Here is a 23,736-nt window from a genome sequence, read left to right as displayed (position 1 = left end):
CCAACCCGTTTACCCTAACCCGACCCGCCAACCCATTTATCCGACCTGACCCATTTATTAAACGGGTTAACTGTGTCGTGTCGGGTTACCCGTTTAATAAATGGGTTGGGTTCGTGTTTGCCACAGCCGACCCGTTTAATAAACGGGTCAGGTTCGTGTTGAGGTATGCTGACCCGCCAACCCGACCCGATTGCCACCCCTAGTGTTTTTGGTGTCATCCAAATGCCATTAAAAATGGATTTAAAGGATAGGGTTTAGTGGTGTCAATGGGTCAGGTTTGACCTGAACCCGACCCATACCAAACCTTATAGGGTCAGGGTTTGATGATAAATAAGAAGGCCCAAAGGGTCTGATTAATATAGGGAGCCGAGTATGGTTTTTGAAATTTCATACCAGACCCGAGTTCCGACTAAGATCCACAAATTTTCAATGTAAAGAAGATAAAACATATTATTTTAACGGGTATGGTAGCTCATGTAATCATTAGAGGATCCGAGTATGGTTTCTCTTATGGTGGGTCCATATGGACCCCGTACCAGCATCTCAAACTAGGTTTGGGTATGGTTCCACTTGTGTCGGAACCAGTTCCAACCCGTTGACACCCCTACTAGGGTTAGAGGATAAAATAGAGGCATTGTTTATTCATAATATAAAAATCGGTTGATGCTTGAATTGTAACTGCTTGGTTGAATTAATAACCCCAACTAAAGCCTTATCTGTATGAAAAAATAAAATTTGTTTTTAAGCTCTCAATTAGGGTTTAACTATAATCTGAATTATCCTTAAGGTGGCGTTTGAATGTAGGGCTGGTAAATGATCCAAACAAGCCGAGCTTGGGCTGTTCGGGCTCGGCTGGGTAAGGGTATACCCTTGCAGCCAAGCTTTATAAGCAAATCACGAGTTGGCTTGTTTTCCAAAAACAATGTTTTGTGTTTTTTAAATATTAATAATATATAAAATATATAACATATGTATAGTATATATATAACATATGTATAATACATGTATAAACAATATATGATATGCACATTACGTATAATATATATAATACATGTATTATATGTATAATATGTAAAACGAGTCTATATGAGCCGAGCTGAGCTTCCCATGTTCATGCTTGGCTCATTTACCTAAACGAACTGATTCGTAGCTTAGCTCGCAGAGCTCAATTTCTGAGCAGAGCCGAATGATGAGCTGCTTGTCTCGTTTCCCAGCCCTACGTTTGATGGGTGGACATACTCATTGTCGGGGACAGAAAGAATTGCAGCCCTAGGGGTAAGACTCTTTTTCCCCGCCAGAGTGGGATGCAAGACTGTTGGGTCCCATTTTGGCAGGACATAAATTTCCGAGTTTGATGGGTGCCATGACTCATGAAGCCCACATGATTTGGGAAGTAAAAGTCCCTGCTCTTGATTTCTGCCCATCAAATGCCTTCTATAGGTAAACATGTAATAATGTCACAGGAACTTGACTGTGGATTGGACTCAAATGTCTGACCTAAACAAGGGCCAGGGATGCCAATGAATCAGATATTATCCCATATTGAACTGAATCGGATTCTGTTTAGTTATATTTGGTAAGCCAAAACCATATCCCATTATATTCGAATGTGGATATGGTTTTGATTTTTTGCTACCAAATCTGATAAATATCCAAATTTGAAAGTGGACTTAGTATGAGCTTTTCACTATCCGAATCCAAATCCAAATTCAAATCCAAATTTGAATCTGTTTAGCCAATATCCAATTAGTTGGATATGGTATTGGTCACACCCCAGACCAAACCGAACTGTTTACATCCCTACCCTCTAGAAGGCACCACGATAAAGTTTCTTAACTTTACAATTCTTATCCAATTTTCTGTTTTTAATGTTTGCCAAGTTGTTCATAGCAACTTAGAATGAAAATAGTGCTAAAAAAAAAAATTTACTCCGAGAAACCGCTCCAAGAGTAGAGACCTAGTTGCGCTGGTTCAGCTTGTCGTACTACAGTCTGTCCATGTCAGCATAAAACTCTGAGGGCTTACTTCTCGACCTCAAGGAGTCTCCAAGCTTCGGCTTCTGCGGGGGGTGACATCCATGGGATTTGAACCTAGACTGCCCGTCAAACTGTCGAGGCCTCATCCCACTAGGCCACACCCCTTGGGTCTTAAAATAATATTTGTTATACTGTTTTATAATAAAAATTAGAATTCTCAAATAAAAATTTGAATCATCTCTTTCTAATTCATGAATAGAGGCATAAACATCATCATAGTTTTAATGATAGCAAAGTAACCTCAAGGGTTTTACCAACCGGAGGCCGGCCAACGTGCGGTCGTGACGGGTTTTTTTTCCTTGTATTGTCCAAAAAAAAACATAGGAGTTCCTGAGAGCGGTGGCCGCTCGCCACGTGTCTAAGGAGGCAATGAGGGTATTGTTTTCCCATTTTACCCTTTCAAATTAAAAAAAAAATGTTAAAGCATAACCAAATACCCAAAAATCAAGCTCCTTACAAACAATATATGTACACCAATCCCCACTGAGCCACAAATACAAAAAAACCATAACTTTCTTGCCGATTGGGTCTGCTGTTCTTATAATACACAATGAAGAGAGAAAGTATGTTCAATAATACATATTATAAGAGAAGTAACAAGTAAATTTAACTTTTTAATACATTTCAAATCTATAGTGGCTTTAGACTCTCAAATGAGAAACTCTCTCCATGAGCAGGAGGGGAGTACTTAGAGTTTTACATTACAAACAATCCATAACAATGGTTTTTTCGCATTAAATAAAAAAAAGAAAAGACTTCAATAGTACATCCACAGGATAAGTCTCTGGTGCAGATGTGCATACGGTATCAATAAGTTGAAACAAACAATATCTTATTGCTCGTGTTCTTTTAAGTGAATCTCACCTTATAGATATGATCTGCATGGTCTGCTTGGTTTGGTGGGGTCGACTTTTTAAACACTGAAATTCAGTGTGTATAGTTTTTTTGGTGATTAAAAAGTCAACGGCTATAAATGCATCAACTTTTCATGACTTAGAAAAAAAGGTATTTTTTTGTTGAAAAACATGATTCAAGAGTCGCACATAGACTATGTTAAACATATCTGCAAGGTCAGATTGAATCAAAACAACTTGCACCTATATATGACTTTCAACTCATTAATACTGTATGATCATCCCCACCAAAGACATATCCTACAACCACCCAATTGATTGCATTTTTTCTTTGGAGCTTGAGCTATAAGATCTTGATGGCATCATTCCTCGAGGGCTCAACGAGCATGGCCTCAATCTACATAAACAATGCTCTAATGTTCAAATGCAAGTGCTGAATATTGAGACCTTCAAGCAGCCCCCACATGGGGCGGCCACTACCTCCCTATATAAAGCCATCTAAGCGTGTTATTATGATTTGATGGCAATAACATGAGTAGGATATGTAGCCCATCAGCATTAAGCACCCCAGAATAATTTGGTCTTCAATCAACATCTGATCATTGAAGATGATTGAATTTCTAATTTCCCATATCTTCCTGATTACCACCTGAAACGATACAAACAAGCTACATGCAAATCTCTTTATTACCAAAAGATGTGCACCTCCTTTTTCTCATATCATTTTGCAAGTTTGATCTTGGTAACCTCCCAACACCAAAAAGGTTCTTAATTGGATGCCAAATTTCTTTGGCCACGCCACATTTTAACGAAAATGTGATAGCACTTTAATCTATTGGACATGGACCAGGGCTTCTAAATGAACCGAGCAGCTCACAGCTTGGCTCGTCACAAACTTGTTTGTGCAACTGACAAGCTGCTTAGTTTAAACCAATTGAGCACAAATATAGGGTGTTCGACTTGGTTTGGCTCAAGTAAGCACGTGTAGATAAAATATGCTTCAAATTGAGTGCTTATAATTTATACGACAAAAATTGTGAGGGTTGATAATGTTGTCACTAAATTAATGTTAAATAGATGCATATGGATGAACTTATACATTGACACCTGAAAAATGATTGTCTCTACCATTAAAGAACCATTTTTTACCATTTTTTCACAGAACAGAACAGAACAGACGTTCATATATAAGCAGAGTAAATAAAATAAAAATAATAATTTTCACATTTTAAGAGTATTTTGAATAGAAAACAAGCATCACTATTTGAGATATTCAAGGTATACTGTGTAAAGCTATGTTCCAATTTCAATGTGAGTGGCTCTTGGGATGCAACATGCAGGAATTAGGAGGAGAAAAGGAGATGTTTCCTTTTTCTTTTTTTGACCCTCACCCAGAACCAGGTCACTAATGGGCCTGCCTCCCTGCAAGGTAAAACTCCGGGTTGGGGACACTACCACCCAGCCTTCCGTGCCCCAACCATGTTAAAGCAACAACAGCCCCATGTTACAACGGGGTTCAATCCTAGGACTTCAACTTGACACAGGACCCTGCTTACCACATGGGATAGCACCTAGGTGGAGTAAAACAATTGTGTAGGAATACAAAAGATCTCTAGTGACAAGTTTTAGCATCAAGACAGAAAAAAAAAATGCAGCAGCATGACTTACAAAGCTTAATCTGCCACCTTGAATTTCTGGGATCTTTGTGCATTTGGAATTAGACTTGATTATTCCACAGAAAATGGAGTAAAACTCAACAAATATTTGGAATTCACCATCCTTTTTCAATATTTACATAGAAAAGAAGGGTCCAGCAGTATATTTATAGAGCTAAGCTAAAACTTGATTATGGTTCTCATCAGTACCGAACAGGATGAGAGTGAACCCACCCGACTCTAATGCAGACCTCACTGATAAAACCCCTGAGTCCACTGTGCCCCTCGGCAATACTTGTGGCAAAAGAAAAGAGAAATGAAAACCTCCCCAAATGGACAACCCTCTCAAACCTTTTCAATGGATGTTTTATTGAATTTTTGTTATTTTTTTCAAAATTTCGACCATACTATATGCTTGTTTTTATAGGAATCAGTTATTAAGCATTTGATTCAGATGCATGAACAGGTTTTTATAAGTTTCAAAATCAACGGAGTACAATTTTTATAAATTTTTGAGGCTTCAAATACCATTTTTTCTATCCAAAATTTATGATCCAAGTGCCAATTTATAGTAAATCAATCATGCTGAACACATCTGTACTGTCAGAATTTTGAAAAAAACACACAAAAAAAATTCATTGGAGAGGTTTTGGAGGGTTTCCATTGAAGAGATTTTTATTCTCCAAGCATACCCCAGGTGTCCAGATATCCTTCTTTAAGCTGACCCACCTAAACAGGTGTAATAAAGGAGCTGTACTGTAACTCCCCACTTGATTTCAAATCAGTAGATATGCAGAAAGCACCTTATCCAATACCCTGCTCTGTCCAATTTCATTTCAAGCTCGTAAACGCAATCTTTGTCTGTCTAATTAAACCAGTTTTAGATACAATATTTTACTTTTAAAGGCAAGCTCGGCAGACCCTTAACAGTTACATAACTTTACCAATGGGTTTTGAACCTGCAACGTCCTTATGCAAGGTGACGTGCACTAGCTGCTCCTACCCGACAAGCGGAGCCCCGGTTGATTGTTTTAGATTATATATGTTATAATAAGTATAGGCGCCAGTGGCAATAGATTCTTTCCATCTATAACAATGAAAGAGACACATATGTACGAGCCTTCTACTCATATAAGCTAGGCAACACTATCATCAATCTTGCATCAACAGCCGACCTTGCAGAAATCCAACAGCCAGAACTTCATCCCCACACAGATTACATGACCATCAGGCTGATACAGTCACATCTCAGTAATCTGGAAGTTCATCTCTATCAGTAGAGAGGGGGAAGAAGTGAAAAAAAGGAAACAAAAGAGAGAGAGTTTGTGTATAAACAGTAGCCATCACCCAAAAACAAGACTTGAGTCTCTAGTGAGGAGGAGGGGAGGAGGAATAGAAGAGAAGAGAAGAGAATGATGGGAGACGCCTCCTCAGGGAGATCCAGGGGCTCACCCGATTCCTACATCGGGAGCTTGATCAGCTTGACGTCCAAGTGCGAGATTCGATACGAGGGCATCCTCTACAACATCAACACCGAAGAGTCCAGCATTGGCTTGCGCAACGGTGTCTCCTTCTTTCCCCCCTTTTTATTTTTGTTGGGGTTTCTTCTTATTGTTCTTATTGTGTTGTCCTTGATGTCTTTTTTTGCCACCCAGAAGAAATTTTCTCCTTTTTTCTTGTTGGTGGTTGCTTTGCATTCTTTCTTTATTGGGGACGAAGCGGATTCGCGAGTTGGGTTGAAATTGGGTTTAAGGATTGTAATTTGCTCGACTTGGGGTGGGTCGGATGGAACCCATCTTCTTAAGATATCTCTTTCTTTGTAGCAGCTTTCTCTTGTTGTGGCTTAATTGTGTGGTTCTTTATGCAATCGAACTGAAATTTGTTTCGAATTTCCATGGTGTTGATTAGAATATCTGTTTATGGGCTTGATATGGTGATGACCGTCTTCGGTGAGAATACTTGTTCCCATTCTTTTTGGTTTAAAATGCTTCTTTTCTTCCTCCTCGTCGATGTTTGAATCAACTACCCACCCTTGCAAGAGCTTGCATGGTGGTGGTAGGGGTTTGGGGTAGCCCTGTTTGCCTGGAGTCGAGTAATGTAGAATTGGCACCCGTATCAGAAGAGAAAAAAGGGACAATAGTAATGACAACAAACTTTGCACTTCATTTTCTCCATATGAGTTTTCCTTTGGTTTTTGGTGGTGTGTACTTTTGTGGATTCTGAAAGCCAATTTCTGAAAACCAGTTCGAAACTCATTTTCTTTTTCCATGAGAAAAGGGATCAGAAATAGTAGATGTATGCCATATTAATATTGTGTTTTTCAATTTCTGATGCATGGCGTGGATTTTTCACCCGGTAGCATGTCTGCGTGTTCACCCTGCAAACACGGTCACTTCCAGTTCTCGATGACCAATTGAATTGATTTTCTCTTTTGGTCATTATTTCTGTACTATTAGTTTGGCATCAAATCAAACTTACATGTACTTTTTATGAGTGCTAGTATAAGAAGCATGATAATATGACGTGTACTACAATAGACTTCCAACTAATTGATAAATTACATTTCAGGTTTTTGGATGTGCATTTTTTCTAGCAGTAATTGTTACTTTGTGAACTTAGCTCCATTCATCCCACATGGATAAGCCATTCCGGTCCTTCGATCATTCTTATTTTTACCTGTTCAAATCAAATTGCTTTTGTTGCTAAAGAATGTATGTTTGTTATGCTATTGTGAACTTCTAGGTTTGATCTGGAGTGTTCCTAGCCTCTATGAACAAAAGGAGATGGTGGTGGAGTTACGTGGTTATGGTGCAACATAATATAGGGCATTTTTATGTGTATTCTGAGTAACTTATTGCTCCTTTTAGCCTGGACTTGCGTGACAACCTATGGTACCAGAGTTGATATTGATAGTGCCTGAACAACTCAAAACACTCATCTGGTCTCAGGAGTCAAGTGGCTTGGTCCATGAAAGCATCTTTTATAAATCACTTATGTTGCTCTGGTTGTCCTTCTGGAACCTTTTTTTGATAATGAATCTGCAGAGCTTTCCAAGCTGTGTTTGGTATCCCGTAAGATGTCATTGTAATATGGCACTGTTCATGTATTGAGACCAATCTGTTGTATTTTATATGTATACTATATACTGGTTATATGATACTAGGCTATGAAATCTCAAGTGCTTGGGGATGATGTCCTCTCAACTGGGTATTGCCTTATTTGGTTATTTAATATGCACATGGTTTGGATTTTCTATATCATGATGCAGATTACAGGTGGTGTCGATGCCGTCTTTTTATTAAATTTGATTTTCCTGGTTTAGCAAAGAGGAGCATGTGGTTGTAGGTCATCAAGTGTTAGTATTGATGGAAGTTTGCGCAAGAACCAAAGAATAGGCTATCAACAATTTAGTCACTGTTAGTTTCCTATCCAATGCTTGAAATAAAGATCAAGAGATTTATTTAGAACTCTAAAGATGTGATTTTGCTAAAATTTAAATGCTAGTAAAATCATCATATTCTGTAAAGATCATGATTTTATTGCTTCGATGGAAATATTGGCATTTTATAGTTATATACACATAATTTTTTTTAACTTTTTTTGTTGTTTCCTCATAGTTTGCATGTTTAAATATTTTATTTTTGACAAGATTTTTTCAAAGTACCTGAGAAAAATGAAAACTTCCTGAAAATTTCATGCAAATAAATTGCAGTTATAACTTTTGTTAATGTGCTCTTGCTCTAGTGGATCTGCTTGTTTGTTGCGATTTCTGAATCATTATGTCATCTTGGATTCATCCATGTCACAGAAGAGGTGGAGATAAATGAGTATGTTTTTAGCCCAAGTGTTTTTTTATGGAAGTGATACCATGAATCTGAACCCATATGTGAATAACAAGAAAATGAATTAACAAGTGGGATAATCAATTCTTCTTTTGATCATTAAAAATTCCTTCCTAAACTGTACAAGCTCTTCCAAGCATATGTTTTTGTGGAGTAGATGATGATATCTAGACAGATGGATCCTGAATAGATTATATGATGAAGTACCACATATTGATAAACCAAAAATGGTGTAACCCTAATTGATCTTACACTACAATTAACAAGAAATGTATTGATACAAGGAGGATTTTTTAAGGATAGTCAACCTGGATTCTGAGTTGGAATCTAGCCAACTATTGAAATAAGCTCTTTGAAAGAAAGGTCTAGGATAAGATTCACTTTTGTCTATGCAAGAGAGAGAGAGCTTCATTAAATATGAAGAAAATAAGATAGGGAATATAAAAACAGATAATGTTGCTATGCAATATATAATATGTTTTAACAGCAACCTTAAGCACTCAAAACCTTGATCTAGAAGTACTAATGTCTACGAGTGCATTTGAAAACCATATATTCAATCTAGTGTGAGACTCACTCAAAATTCTCAAGTTATGTAAACAAGGGATTTAGGATGCATGTATCTGAGATGCAAAAAAAGGTCTTAGATTCATGAAGGAAAATGGGAACACATTTGTCATTTTTTAAAATACAAATGACATTCATTCTAATAAAGTTTTGTTGCTCTATTTAATTGGATTTGGGTGATGAATGGAAAAAATAAAAGATGTACTAATTTTGATGAAACTTGAAGCTTTTTTAGTTAAGTTATTTAATGGATTAAGTGAAGGGAAAGTGCTTAAAAATATTTTCTCATATAGGAACATATACACCATTACATACTCTTAGTCTCTTATGTGTGTAATTTGTAGACTTTTATGCTAAATTTTATCTATTATTTGCTACCTACTAGATATTATAGTATTAATGGATGATGCCTTTTGCTTGAATTTATGACATTCATAAGGGCTTTTCTCTTTGTGTTTAATACACTAATTCTTACATTAACAAGTAACATTTTGGATTCTAACATTGGGCCCACCCAACCTTGGCATGGCCTGACACCCATTAGAGCCTTATGGGCCAAGAAAAAACCGTGACCCGCCATCAGCTTGACTCGACCTTTGTAGGGCTTGGACACAACCTAGGTCTCACCTGACTTGGGCCTAAGACCTAGACCCATATGTATGGATAACCTGGGCAGGCTTAGGTCTGGCCATGTTGGGTCCCATTGAAAACTCTTTTCACCTAGAGTCAAGCCAACTTGGTTCATTAGTTGGGCTAGGCCAGGTCTGTGCGTTATTAGATTTCAGACTGCACAGGTAGCTCAAATCTAACCAGTCCCGGGTTGGGTACTTGAAAGGCCTGTAGGTACTCGACCCAATGCCCACCCTACATAATCTATCATTGTAAGGGTAATCTTAGATTTGTTTATAGTATCATATAGTTTGATGGGATCTGGTGCTTTAGTGCTGGTAACTCCCTCTCGCCGCGCAGTTCAACATAATATGCAAGCGCTTTGCAGCAATGATGGGAGGGTCACTGAGGTAGGATTTATCTTCGGTCTTAAATTCCAAATTTTGGAGCCGATCACCTTGCTACAATACACCGATGATCTATTAGTCTCTGGAGAAGCTTCACTATACCCAGTTCAACTGCACTTGGCTCATCCTAAAGGCCTTTTCCAAAAGCTCTGGCCTACAGATTGATGATGTAAAACATGTTCTGTTGGCCTGCAATGTCGATTCCAATTTCCATGACTTCTAAACAGGACGAGATAGTCTTTGGGTGTGAAGTGGGCCAACTCCGCTTGCCTTACCTGGGTACGTTCCTCACTAAGGTTGATGGAAAGCACTACCTTTGGGAGCACATGGAGGATTGGGTGTTGGCTAAGCTTCACACACGAATGGCAAGGTACCTTCTGTTTTGCTAGAAGGATCCCCTTAATTAGGTACTTCTTCTCCACTATTCTCTCCTTCCTATTAGCCATTTTGAGAATTCCAAGGAAACCAGCAAAGATAATTATTAGACAAATGTGGGACTTTATATGGAAAGGCTCAAACACCCACAAAGGTGGATACTTATCTGGGAACAAGTTTCACTGCCATTGCAATTTAGAGGGCTGGGTATAAAGAAATTGGAGATGACTGATAAAGTGCTGCTGTCAAAATCATGGTGGAAACTGTGGATAGAGGACAGGTCATGGTCTCGCCTCATTAAGATCAAATATGGTATATGGAACTGGGTCATCAAGGGTAACTAGAAGCGTGGTTCAGCAGTTTGGACATTCTGGATGGCAGTCTTAGATGACTTCACCTTAACATTGGAGATTATGGGAAAAGGTAACAAGATCAGCTTTTGGAAAAATACCTGATGCAGTTTGCAGTCACTAGCGTTGTTGTTCCCCAACATATGTTGAAATGCAAAGGTGAAAACAGCTCTAGTGACTAATGGGTGCTTGGCAAAGGTTGGAACCCCTCATTTATGGGAGGATTCAGCAAAAGGTAATATCTGGAACGGATGAATATGTTGGACATGCCAGCCGAGTGGAAGCTAAATGGAGAAGAGGATTCTTATATATGGAGATGCTATAAGACAAGCAAATTCATAGTGGCATCCTTCTATTGCTCTCTTTTACTGTCAGAGGAACCATTTGCACATGGTACAATATGGGGTTTTGGTTCCTCTCCTAGAGCCAAATTGTTCACATGGTTATTATATATGGATAAGATTAATGCACAATCCAACGTGAAGAAGAAAGGATACCAGCTGGCTAGATATGCTTTCTTTGTGGTAAGGATGAGGACACTACAAACATTTTGTGATGTTGGCCCACCAATCTTCAAAAAGAATAAGAACTGGAGGCATCTTTGGAAGTGGTGGTTATTGTCGACTTGGTGGTTCAGTTGGCTAGAAAGGAACAAGAGAATTTTCAAAGGGAAATTGCCGCACTTTTCTTCCATTCATTACACTATTCAAATGGACATTCATGCTTGTGCTCAAAGGAAATGGCCAAACCTGACATCTCATGAATTGGGCCTTCAAGGACTGTGTATCTCTTAATTTAATCATTTTGATTCTCATGTACCAACGGTGACCGTTTGTCACCTTTTCTTAGTTGTTATTTAATAACATTTCATTCTTTTCAAAAAAAAAGTTCATATAGTTTGACAACTTTTATGCTTTTTACTTTGTTGCCTAATCAATTCTAGCTTCTAGCTTCTAGCTTCATATATACCTAAAAGACTCACTTCTTGCCTATGTCATAGGGATTCGGCCAACAGGGTGCTGCACCCACGTCGATGTGACTCGACTCGGGTGCAGGTGCAGGTGCGACACCTAGTGTCGTCAAGCCGACCCCGAGTGCAGTCAACTCACCCATGGTCAACTATCCATTTTGGATCCAAAATAAAAAAAAACTACGAAAGGGGGTTGGGCGGGGGATTAGGGCAAATCTCCCTCCCCCCGACCTCGATGCCTCCCTTCTCCTCTCCTACTCCTCTTCCACGGCTGCACTCTCGACCCCTCCTCTCCTTCGACGGACGACGACTGTCGAACTCGAGTCCTCCTCTCCTTCGACTACTGCAAGGTATGCCTCTCTCTCTCTCCCTCTCTTCTTCCTCCTCCTTCCTTCTTTTTTTTTCTTCTTCTATTGGTCTGGGTTCAACTCCTAACCCTGGTTTTGTCGAACACAGCCCTGCTGGGCTGGGTTCAGCTCCCATCTCTGGGTTGTCGGGGCTGGGTTCGGCTCGCAGCCTTATTGGGCTGGGTTTGGCTAACCCTGGGCTGGGTTTGGCTCCCAGCCCTTCTGGACTAGGTTCAACTATGTCGAACCCAACCCTACTAAGTTTGGCAATGCTGAACCCTGGGGTTCGCCTTTACAGATGTCCTTTCCCTTTATTTTATTTTTTATTTTATTTAGTTCTGCAGAACCTTATATGAATTTTATTTTAATATTTTTTTTTTGTTTTAAGGACAAAAATGATGGATAAGGGAAAGGAATTGCGTCATCCTCATCCCCACATGTAAGTTCTGTTGCTAGCGTTACTGGTAGTGGTAGTGTTGATTTTTGTTTGTTGGCTACATCATGTGATGATGAGAGACTGCTATGCGCACATATAGACAAGTTTAAAAAAGTTGGAAGAGGTGGTGTAAATAAGAGATTTTGATGCAAGCTTTGTGAGAGAGATTATATTGGGTCAACTTATTTGTTGAAGATATCAAGACATGGCATTTCAAGATACCAAAGAGTTGATGAGGTAATGCTAAAAAAAAATACAAGATGAATATAAGAAGAGGAAGACAATGAGTGATTTTTGTGCAATCAATGTACTCTTTTTAAGCCACCAAGAAAATGCTAAAAAAAAAGAAAAGTGAAAGTAGGAGGTAGAGGAAGAGGAACGATACAAATATCATTTAATACATATGGAAGGGAGCAGATGGATAAAAAAGTAGGGAGATATTTTTATTCTAGTTTACTTTCATTTAATGCAGCTAGAAATCTTTATTGGAAGAATTTAATTACTTCACTGACAAATTTTAACTTGAGTGGCTATGTAGCTCTAATCTTAGAAAAACTACGAACAACAATTCTTGTAGAAGAGAAGGAAAATGTTGGGAGATTGCTAGAGATTAAGGAATTTTCATGAGAACAAAATGCAGTTTTCATTATTTCTGATGAGTTGACAGATATTCAAAGGCATCCACTGATTAATTTCATTGCTTCTTTGCTTAGTGGACCAGTATTTTTGAAAGCAGTTGATGCATCTGGACAATATAAAAATGCAGAGTATTTGAATGGGTTGTTTATGAAAGTAATAAAAGAAGTGGGTGATCAGAAAATAATGCAAATCATCACAGACAACACTCCAGTTTGTAAAAGTATATCATTGAGTTTGATGAGTGAGTATCCTCATATTTTTTGGACTCCTTGTCTAACACACAACTTGAATCTGACTCTAAGAACATCTGCAACTCAAAAGAAGAAAAAAATTCACCAGTATATGCTTTATATTCATGGATTGAAGAATTAAAAAAAAGTGACAAAAGCTTTAGGAATTTTGTTGTCAACCACCAATATGCTAATGCCATATTTAATAGGCATTCTGATCTGAAATTGTTGAAGGTTGTTGAAACACGTTTTGTGTCCATCATTGTGATGGTGAAAAGAATTAAGGAAGTCAAGAATGCTTTGGTTAACATGGTGACAGATGAAAATTGGATATTCTATCGTACTGATGATATTGTCAAGGCTCAAGAAATTAAGAAATTCATTATTGATGATGAGTTTTGGGATAGAGAGAAGTTGACATGGATAAACCCATGCTTCACAAAGTTTATGAAATGTGGGATAATATGATTAAAAAAAATTGAGTTGTAGTTTTCAAGCATGAGGGGAAAATATTGCAGTGGATGATTCATAATTTTTTAATCATATACATTCAATTTTAGTCAGAAGATGAGATAAGAGCAAGACTTATTTGCATTATATGACACATTCTCTCAATCCCAAATATTATTCAAAGAAGTGGTAGGAAGGTGGTGTTGGTCGTGTCCTTCCAAATTTAGACCCAGAGCTATCAAGGAATAGAAATATGTGTATGGCAAGACTTTATCGAGAATCACATATTTTTAATCAAGTCACATAAGAGTTTAGAAAATTTTCATCTTCGAGGTTATATGGACAAACATTAATAGCGAGAGAGGAGGAGGATATATATCTTATCACATGGTGGTCAACATATGGATCAGAAACACCTCTTCTCCAACGTTTTGCATTGAGATTGTTATTCTAGTATGCTAGTTTATGTTGTGAAATAAATTTGAGCACATATGCTTAAATCTACAACATGAAGAGAAACCAACTCACCAGCAAGCATGCAGAGGATTTAGTCTTTGTTCATTCCAATATTCGATTACTTTCGCGAACCAATGAGGAATACAAGTACTAATTGCTCTTTTAGTTATTTGACTATTTCTTAGTTTCTTCATTTAAATATGCAAGTATTTAATATTTTAAAATTTTATTTGTAATGCAGACAATGATCATCCAAATTTTTAGATGTAAACCCAGAGGAATGTGACTTGGAGGGAGAGCATGATTTCAACATTATAAACATGAACTTATCTCAACCTATTCTTATTTCTTATGATGAATTTGATGATGAAGCAGAAAATTATTAGGATCATTATCTCATCGTCATATACATTGTGTATGATATACTTTTGGTATGTAACTATGCATTGTTTGCTTTTTTTATTATTTAATAATTTACTTCTTTTTTGCTTTACTTGTTTGATTGTTTTCATAATATATTTAGGTTGATTTAATTGTGGTATTAGTTTTTATTGATGAAGAATAGAATTGTAGATTGCTAATTTGATTTATTGCATGTATGATGAATTGATGATATGATAATTGCTTTTTATTTCATTAGTGTTACTATTAACTGTTAAAAACTATATATATATATATATATATATATATATATATATATATATATATATATATATATATACTCTCCCACATCCCCGCACCCAAGTTTTTTTAAAGTGCCGCACCCGCACCTGCACCCATACCCGCACCTATGTGACGTAGCTTCTCGCTCTCTTTCCTATATTGTGTCTCGATTCCGCTTCCCTCTTTGGCAATCTTCCATTCATTTTTTAGTTTCCTCTTATAGGTTGGTGGTATTAGTTTTAAAGCTATATTTTTCTTTTATTAATTGATTGTAAATTTTCTCCATCAATTGTTTGCAGGAACCCAGGCCAATCACTGTCTCGTATAGCAAATATGTAACAATTAAAACTTAAAAGTGCTATTATATTTCATGGGATATCACTCTTGTTTGTCTTTTGCTGGACCTTTCTTCATGCACTCTTTAGCTTGCGCCTTTACAATATCAAAATGCATGTATTAATGCCAGTAATTTTATCTTTAGTTCTTTCATAATGTTTTGCATAGTTTTCTTTTTGGTTCCCTGTAGAAGCTGCTAAGATTATGTTGTTTATTTCATAACTTTGGGCTTCTAATATTTTTGCTGATTTAGAGTATTGAGCAATTGCTTGTTGTTGCTGGGACATTTTTGTTTGTCATTTTAAGGCTCATAGTCACTGTGTGCTTTGAAATGTAACCAATAAATGCACCAAAATGCTGGATTGGATCTTTCTGTAATCCATGCAAGCGTGCATTATCAATATAGAGATCCGATTATTGTATTCTGTGCGTGGCTTTTGTGACATCCATGCCATTTATTCTGTACCTTTTCCACATGGCTGATAAAATCTGAACTTGAATGTGCTTATGGTGTCCTTTCTTTGTAGTGAGATCGTTTGGAACTGAAGGACGGAAAAAGGATGGCCCACAAATTCCTCCAAGCGACAAAGTTTATGAGTATATACTTTTTCGTGGAAGTGATATCAAGGTATTCACATATGGGCTTTTGTTTGGTGATATGAAGACTTTGAGGTTCTTACTGTTTTGGAGTTATATTGTGCTTAAAAGGTTTAAAACTTTGTTTTTTCATTTTGTTTTCACTTAAGGGACCAGACTGGCCCATGTTTATCATGCATGTTTCCAGGCGATCCCATCCTGAAGCTAATCAGATGGCTCTGCTTTGAGCTCCAGGAACCCTATGCATCACGGGTACTTCAAAGTGCTTGGTGCTTCTGGGTGCTCTCACACAGGCATATCATGTATAGTATATAGTATGCATTGTGTGTTTCATAAACATTCCTACTTTCCATATTTGCTCTTTATGTTCTAATGGAACTCTTCATTTGCAACATGTATATTATGTATGTCTATGTGTACAATATACACAACCCAGCTGAACCATCGTTATTGAAGAATCACCCTGCTGTACCAACTGAACTTCTGTTGTACAACATACCAACACCCATAGCTGTGTGACGTAGCAGGCCTGATTGCATTTCATTGTTCATTTACAATTTTTCAGTTACGGTTGTCTGTTTTGTGGAAGGGAAATAGATAGAAAAGGAAGGGTGCTAGGTGTGCGACTATTTTAAAAGAAATATCTTTTGCGAAAATGAGCTCTTTTAATGGATGAATTTTAATTATAAATAATTCTAAATAGGTCCTAGGGCCTAGAGGTAATAAAGAAGAACATGTAATCTTGATCCGAAAACATCTCTATCAGTCTCTTGACATTTACAATAATGTATTTTTTTTACAGTAGAGTTACTTCTGAAGTGGAATGGATACACCTTTTCATGATTCTTTTTAATAATTGAATGAAAGGACTGAATGGTTGACATGCTCTATACTAACTTATTTGTTGGCTTTAAAATCGTGTCTCCACCAATGTGTTTGGGCTGCAATATTGGGAGGAACTCATCCCTTTTTCTTGTGTTGATGATATTATTGCTAGTAGTTGTTCATGATGACATTTGAACAGACTGCCTCTGCCATCACACACATGCATTACGTGTGTATGGGGGAAGGTGAGAGAATTATTAATTTACAGCCTCTTCTGGTTTTTGACAAGTTCACTACAAATTTATATTCCCTATCAAACTAAAAACAGGATGGTGAGTTGCATTATGAAAAACTAAAAGGTGTGCATTTTCAAGTGCATCTAATAATTGTACCAATTTACTGTTTTTAAAATTACTAAAATGCCCGTGATAGTGACAGTTAATGGATCAAAACCATAAGTTTATATTTAAATTTGATGAAGGGTATAAATTTGTGGTAAATTTGTTAAACATTGCACGATATATATATATATATATATATATATATATATATATATATATATAGATAGATAGATAGTAGAGCGTAGGTGCTTGTGATACGTGCTTGATGGGGTTTTCTGCTCTTCCGGCGTTTTTTCGCTGTTTCAACCCCATAAATGTGTTGGGCATGGTCAATTTATGAGGAATCCACACCTGGATCATGTGTTTTCGATGAAAAAATGATATTTGGATCCTCAAAAATTTACAAAGATTTTGGAACGTTGATTTTTTTAACCTTATAAAAACCCACCCATGTGTCGGAATCGAACACTTCAAGAGCTGATCCTATAAAATCAAGTAAAACGAAAAAAACCTTAAAAACCCATCAAGCACGTATCACAAGCACCTATGCTCTACTCTCTCTGCTACATTACAAGGTGTTATATATATATATATATATATATATATATAGAGAGAGAGAGAGAGAGAGAGAGAGAGAGAGAGAGACCTGCACACACACACCTTGTAATGTAGCATGCCTTATCCAAAAAAAGTATCATTCATTAGAGAGCATGCATTAGAGACAGCTTGGTTTGAGGTATAGACGGTTGAAGAGTATCTATAGTAACTGATTGAAATTGTAACTGTTTCCCCATTTGCAGGTGCATGGGTGTTATTGTTCCCTGCTATTGTCTGTATCTTATATGCTATGATGTGATGCTATTCTATGATTGTATTTTTGGATTATAATCTTCTTTCCTTTTTCTGTTATTTCAGGATTTACAGGTCAAGTCGTCCCCACCTGTACAGGCAACACCTCCAATACACAACGACCCTGCTATTATACAAGCAAGTGAAGAAAGTCTAATTTTATGTCCATTTATGGCTAAAAGTTTCACAAAATAATTTTATCTGAAGAAAGGTTAATAGTGTCTGCTCTTTCTTTCAGTCTCACTTTTCACGCCCAGCGTCAATATCTACAAGCATGGGTTCTGGTGGCAGTGGGTCCGTTGTGGATCTTAGTTCTCATGGAGCACATTTAGCCAGACCTACATTTCAAGGTGGCTTGCCCTTGTACCAACCTGGTGGCAGCCTAGGTTCATGGGGATCTTCAACTCCACCCCCAAATGCAAATGGTAGTGGTCTTGCTATGCCAATGTATTGGCAGGGATTTTATGGGCCTTCAAATGGTCTTCCTCATATCCAACAGCAACCTATGCCTTTTCGACCTCCTCCTGGCTTGGCAATTCCCCAACCCATGCCGCAGCATTTACTATACGCCGGTTTGAATGCACCCTTGCAGACAAGTTCAACTTTACCAGAATTTTCAAATCCTATTCAGCCAGCTGTCAGTTCTGTGATTTCAGCCTCAATTTCCCTGCCTTCAACATTGGCTCCAGCCCAGGTTGCAGCATTAGCTTCTGAAACATTACCCAGTCTCATCTCAAACAAGGCTCCTTTGATCTCTCTTTCTTCAGCTGGTGCAAGTGCAGGTTTACCATTGGCATTTTCTTTAACTTCCTCTACTCAAGAAATAAATGCAATTGTTACACCAATTCCAACTAAACCAAAGCCAGTCCCAGCATCAACTTTTCCTTACCAGACTGTGTCTCAGTCCGTGTCATCCAGTATGGGGACTTCTACATCAGTGCATTCAGAAACTTCTGTACCTTCTTTGATCACACCAGATCAACTTTTGCAGCCTGGGCCTTCATCTTCATTTAATCAGTCATCACATACAGGGCAAAAAGATGTGGAGGTGGTAGTATCATCATCAACAGAATCATCAGCTTTGGTTTCAACTGATGTGAAAGGGCCACTGTTGCCACTGCCTAAAGTTTCTGATCAAAAGGTTCAGGATTCTCTTATATAATGTTCAATTGTTCATTATGGGCCACCACAACTTTTCATTATTGTTTTCGTGGAAATATCTTGTGAGCTATTTTTTTGTTTCCTTTTGTACATTGATTTTTGGAGTATGTATCTGTGCTAAGGGTGCTTATTACTAATTATTGTAGAAAAGCTAGTTTGTAAGGAAATGGGACCTCTTTGTCTGGATATGATTTATTAGTAATTTTTTACATTTGGTATGCTGTGTAGAGCACCTACTTCTGTCCACGTAAGATGAACTCAAATACATATATTTATTACTAATAAATTGATTAAATTCTTAGAGTATTTTAGTTATTTAAAAATTTCTTCATCATACTATTATTGTGCTTTGTATTCATATGAAGTGATCATGCATAAATGTTCTCTCTTGTTTTGTGTTGAACCAACAAATGGTTTCATATGATGCATTGCTGGTTATTTGTTTATTTGTTTGTTTGAAGATTAAGTCCTATGAGCAGGTTTACTCTTTCAGTATGCCTTGATTTGAGTGATACCTGGATCATACTCATTTTTGATGACTATACAACACTCTAACTCAGCATGTGTAACATGACACAGAAGTCCAGAAACATCCCAACAGTATGACATTTATGGGAAAAATAACAAAAGACCAAGGTTGGCAAACTCGCTAAGTCTCAGTCCGGTTTAGTTACAGAACGAATGACGGGCTGAGAGTAACTCATTCTTTTGGCCTAAAGTAGTCTTCAACTCGGCCTGAACCAGCCGACTGACCCTAAACTGGTGAACTTGGCCTGAACCGTCTGGGTTGAGACATTTAATAAATCTAGTTTTTAAAAGTTAATATTGAGAATGGAACCAACAAAATATAAAGACAGTAAAAATGTATATTTAATTCTCCTTTCTTTTCATTAATACCTATGGGTTCTCCATATGACATGCAACTTTGAGAGGAGGGCAAGCATGGTTTTGTGACCCACTCCTTTTCAATTTTGAGTCTTCGTTTCTTGGGGCTTTAATTTAGAGTTGAACACACAAGGTAGGATTTCAGACTTTTGGCTGTCCATTGTCTCTCTCTCTCTCTCTTGTCTGTTTGAACTTTGAAGTCCAATTATCTAATACAATCTTTTTAATTTTTCATATGTTCTCAGTTCTCGTCATTTGGATTTTTTTAAATGTACTTTTATTTTTAGATAATTTTATTTTTAAAATATTAAAAAAAATCTCAGACACTCAAATCATCTGCATTGACTCGCCCATTCACGAGTTGGAGGCTGGCAGTGTTGTGAAAAGTGTTGAGGCGTAGCGAGGCGCTCCACCAAAATTTGAGGCGAGGCGTAAGCCTCGAGGCGTAAAGCGTAAGCCTCAAATATTTTTTTAAACTTAAAAAAACTATAAAAAATATCTAAAATTATAAATAAATAAAAAATGCTTTATTGATGAAGCAACAACCAACAAGAAATAAAAAATCTCAAATAAATACTGAAAAAATATGAAATTAACATATAATCCAATGAATTCAGATTCATATCCAATAAGATTTAACATATATAACTTGGAAACTAAGAGTATACAACTTCTTTTCTCCTTCTAATCTCTACTACAAAAATAATAAAATTTTCCAAGCCATACAAGATTTATACAATCTCGATATTGTACTTGCCAAACAATTCAAAGAGCATGGTGCTTAAACTTTTAAATGAACAAAAAAGTTATTTCAGCGTCATGCTTATGAGTCCAGGAAATATTAAAGAGTATACAATTTTTTTTTGTCTTGAATAACTCTGTTTCAAGTGAACTTGAAATCCTGTAATATGTGAGCAGTGAATGCAAAATTAAAGATTGCTAATAGGGTGCTTCGACCCACCAACTTTATTACTAATGCTGCTGAATTCACCTTCTGGGAAAAAAAGTGCTCGAGCTGTTGAAACCATAAAAAGAAAACATCATACTACCTCTGCCAGTAAGGTTATCTTGAAAGAAAATATTGTCATTGTATTAAAAAAAGTGCCAGATAATTTGTGATGCAAGGCTCCAAAATCTTTTTGGGAAGGCTCGTGTTGGGCATTTTGAAATGTTAAAACTTATCGAGTCTCACATTCTTATAAAGGAGACCTCTTCTCAAGTGCCAGTGAATGAAATCCAAGGAAGAAATGTAGATGATGAGACTGCTCAAGTGGAGATTGAGGGAAGTGCAATGGCTAAGACAGGGTCAGATAAGAAACGTAGAACTAAGAAAAAGACCGAGGAGAGTATACCACAGGCTAATCTAAGTGATTATGCAGCAGTGAATGTGCACAACATAAACTTAATTTACTTGAGACGGAACTTGGTGGAGGATTTGCTAGATGATCTGGAGAAATTCCAGGACAAAATTGTTGGTTCATTTGTGAGAATCAGGATTTTTGGTTCGGGTAATAAGCAAGACATGTACAGGCTTATACAAGTTGTAGGTAATCTTTCTTTCATTTGTTGATTATCCATTTTACAATTGTTTTATGTACCTAAAGAGAACATGGCATAATTGCTTATGCTGTTGCTACAGGTACTAACAGGGCACCCAAATTTTAACGCTAAAGGAGATTAGAACTCAACTGAACTGCAGACTGAAATTTCGCACAAAAAAATAACAGAAAAGAAAAATATATACAAATATATAAAACATGCACCTCTCTTCTTCTTCTTCTTCTTCTTCTGAAACCCAAGCTCGGGTTAGGTTGACAGACGCGACGAAGAGAGGTGGGAGACACCGAGACGAGAAGTGGGAGACGAGTGAGAGACTGCATGCGAGAGAGAGAAGAGCGAGAGACGAGCGAGAGACGAGAGAGAAACTGCAAGAGACGAGAGAGAGAGACTGCGAGAGATGAGAGAGAGACTGTGAGACAAAATGAGAAATTAGGGCCCCCGACCCTAATTAGGGTCAGGGCCCCCGACCCTAATTAGGGTCAGGGCCCTGATTTAATAACATCTAACTTTTGGTCAAATGGGGGCTTTGACCCCCATTTGACCAACAAAAAGAGGCGCATTTCGCCCCGAGGCGTACGCTTCGAGGCTTTTACGCTTTATACCAGCGCCTCAAGGCACAAAGGCCCTCGCCTTGAGGCGAGGCGCGCTTTTTGTGCCTTGAGGCGCATTTTTAATAACACTGGAGGCTGGATTTACCGAGTGGGCCAACTATGGAAAGGACGATGTGGTCACTATCTTCCATGAGAAATTTGTGACATTTATGGGAGAAATAAGAAGAGATGATTATTCCATGAGAAATTAACTTGCTTTTTTTATGTCTTTAAACAGTAAAGATATTTCTTTTTTCTGTTATCACTGTTTCCTCAGAAATTCATTTTTGAATGAAAATTTTATTTTTTATTTTAAAAAATGTTGTCAAGATTTTACTGATGTTTTTTTGGAGAAAACAACATATTTTTAAATCTCTGGAGGAATTGAGAGAGAGAGAGAGAGAGAGAGAGAGAGAGATGAACAATTGGATAGTCTTTATTTGTTGCCCTTTTGACGGCCATGCTTTTTGATAAATTACAGAGGCCACCTCATTGCATAGTGTTCTCAAGTCTGGTGTTATAAGTTGCTTAAAAGCCTTGGTCATTTGATCACTTTGTACCAGATTGGTGTAATTAATGCAGCCCTTATTACCTATGTCACATGGATATGGATGCGGGGCAGGACACAATGTGGATTCACTTGGTATGTTTTGATAATCTTCAACAATTATGGCACAGGGACACAGATGCATGCACACATAGATGTATGTATGTGTGTAAAACAGCAATTCTAAATCACTATAATTTGGAACATCAAATAATGAAAATAAATTGAAATTGAAATTGAAATGTGATGCAATTGATGACAAATTTTGAATGAAAAAGAATTCAAGTGAACATGCAAGAAGTAAATACGATCATAAAAGAAAATAGATAAAATCAATGGCACAATGTTGACTGTGTGAAACTGGTTTGATTGTGCCCATGAAGTGTCCGAGTGTTGTATCATGTCGATACAAGATGCTCATGCTAAGTGAAGTGTCCGTGTGACATATATTGTTGTGTACAATTATTATAAGTTGAATAAATTTAGATGAGATGATTTCAACAAAGGATGGCTTCTACTTTTCAGATAAATGGAGCTCTTGGAGTTTCTCCTGTTAACAATAGAGGGCGCGAAAGAGGAAGAGGACATGAGGGACGTGGGGTAATGCATCTCCGGTTCCACCATTGAGCTTTTGATTAATTTTCTTTTTCTAAAACTTTGGCATGTGCACACAAGAGATTCCTGAAAATAGCTAAAGCTTAAGGTACTATATTGCTGCTTTATTTATCTTTGTCATTTCATGGTTCTCTTAAAGATTGCAAGGCTTTGTGTTTTAGGTTTGTCAGAGGAATTGTGTTTTCTGCAATTATACTTTTTTTATTAATTTTGTTTACATTCATACTTATCATCATGTACTATTTGTTTGCATTTTGATTGCTGCTGTACGACCAAGCTTGAAGTATGGAATGGTTACTTTGTAAGCTGAGAATTCGCATGTGAACTCTAGCATGAGTGTTGTAGTAAAGTGATACATATAAACTGTCAAGTTCTTGTATGCAATATTTGCTTGTACTAAAATTTGCTGTGGATAATTACCAGTGTACTGAAAAAGGTGCATAGGATTTGACCCGATCCATGTACCCAATCCATGTAACATGTAACTTAACCATCCTTTTTCATTTATCGGGTCTGGATACACCAAACCCGGACCCATACTGTA

At 37.3% G+C, this 23,736-nt stretch overlaps 1 protein-coding gene across 1 annotated transcript in view; it reads left to right on the top strand.

Annotated features, from left to right (window-relative positions):
• Window positions 1-5,868: 5,868 nt before the first annotated feature.
• Window positions 5,869-23,736, top strand: part of LOC149812183 (protein decapping 5-like) — a 33,272-nt gene continuing 15,404 nt past the window's right edge. The window contains exons 1-5 of the mRNA XM_089993950.1: window positions 5,869-6,108; window positions 15,750-15,850; window positions 17,901-17,972; window positions 18,073-18,975; window positions 23,103-23,177. Of these exons, the coding sequence (XP_089850076.1) occupies window positions 5,958-6,108; window positions 15,750-15,850; window positions 17,901-17,972; window positions 18,073-18,975; window positions 23,103-23,177 (1,302 nt within the window). The 5' untranslated portion in view covers window positions 5,869-5,957. The remainder of the gene's footprint in view (window positions 6,109-15,749; window positions 15,851-17,900; window positions 17,973-18,072; window positions 18,976-23,102; window positions 23,178-23,736) is intronic.

The sequence above is a fragment of the Nuphar pumila genome, chromosome 17, assembly GCF_984573655.1.
Source record: "Nuphar pumila chromosome 17, dmNupPumi1.hap1.1, whole genome shotgun sequence".
Classification (NCBI taxonomy): domain Eukaryota; kingdom Viridiplantae; phylum Streptophyta; class Magnoliopsida; order Nymphaeales; family Nymphaeaceae; genus Nuphar; species Nuphar pumila.
The sequence above is the reverse complement of the archived record's forward strand: the minus strand, read 5'-3'. Positions and strand labels throughout refer to the sequence as shown.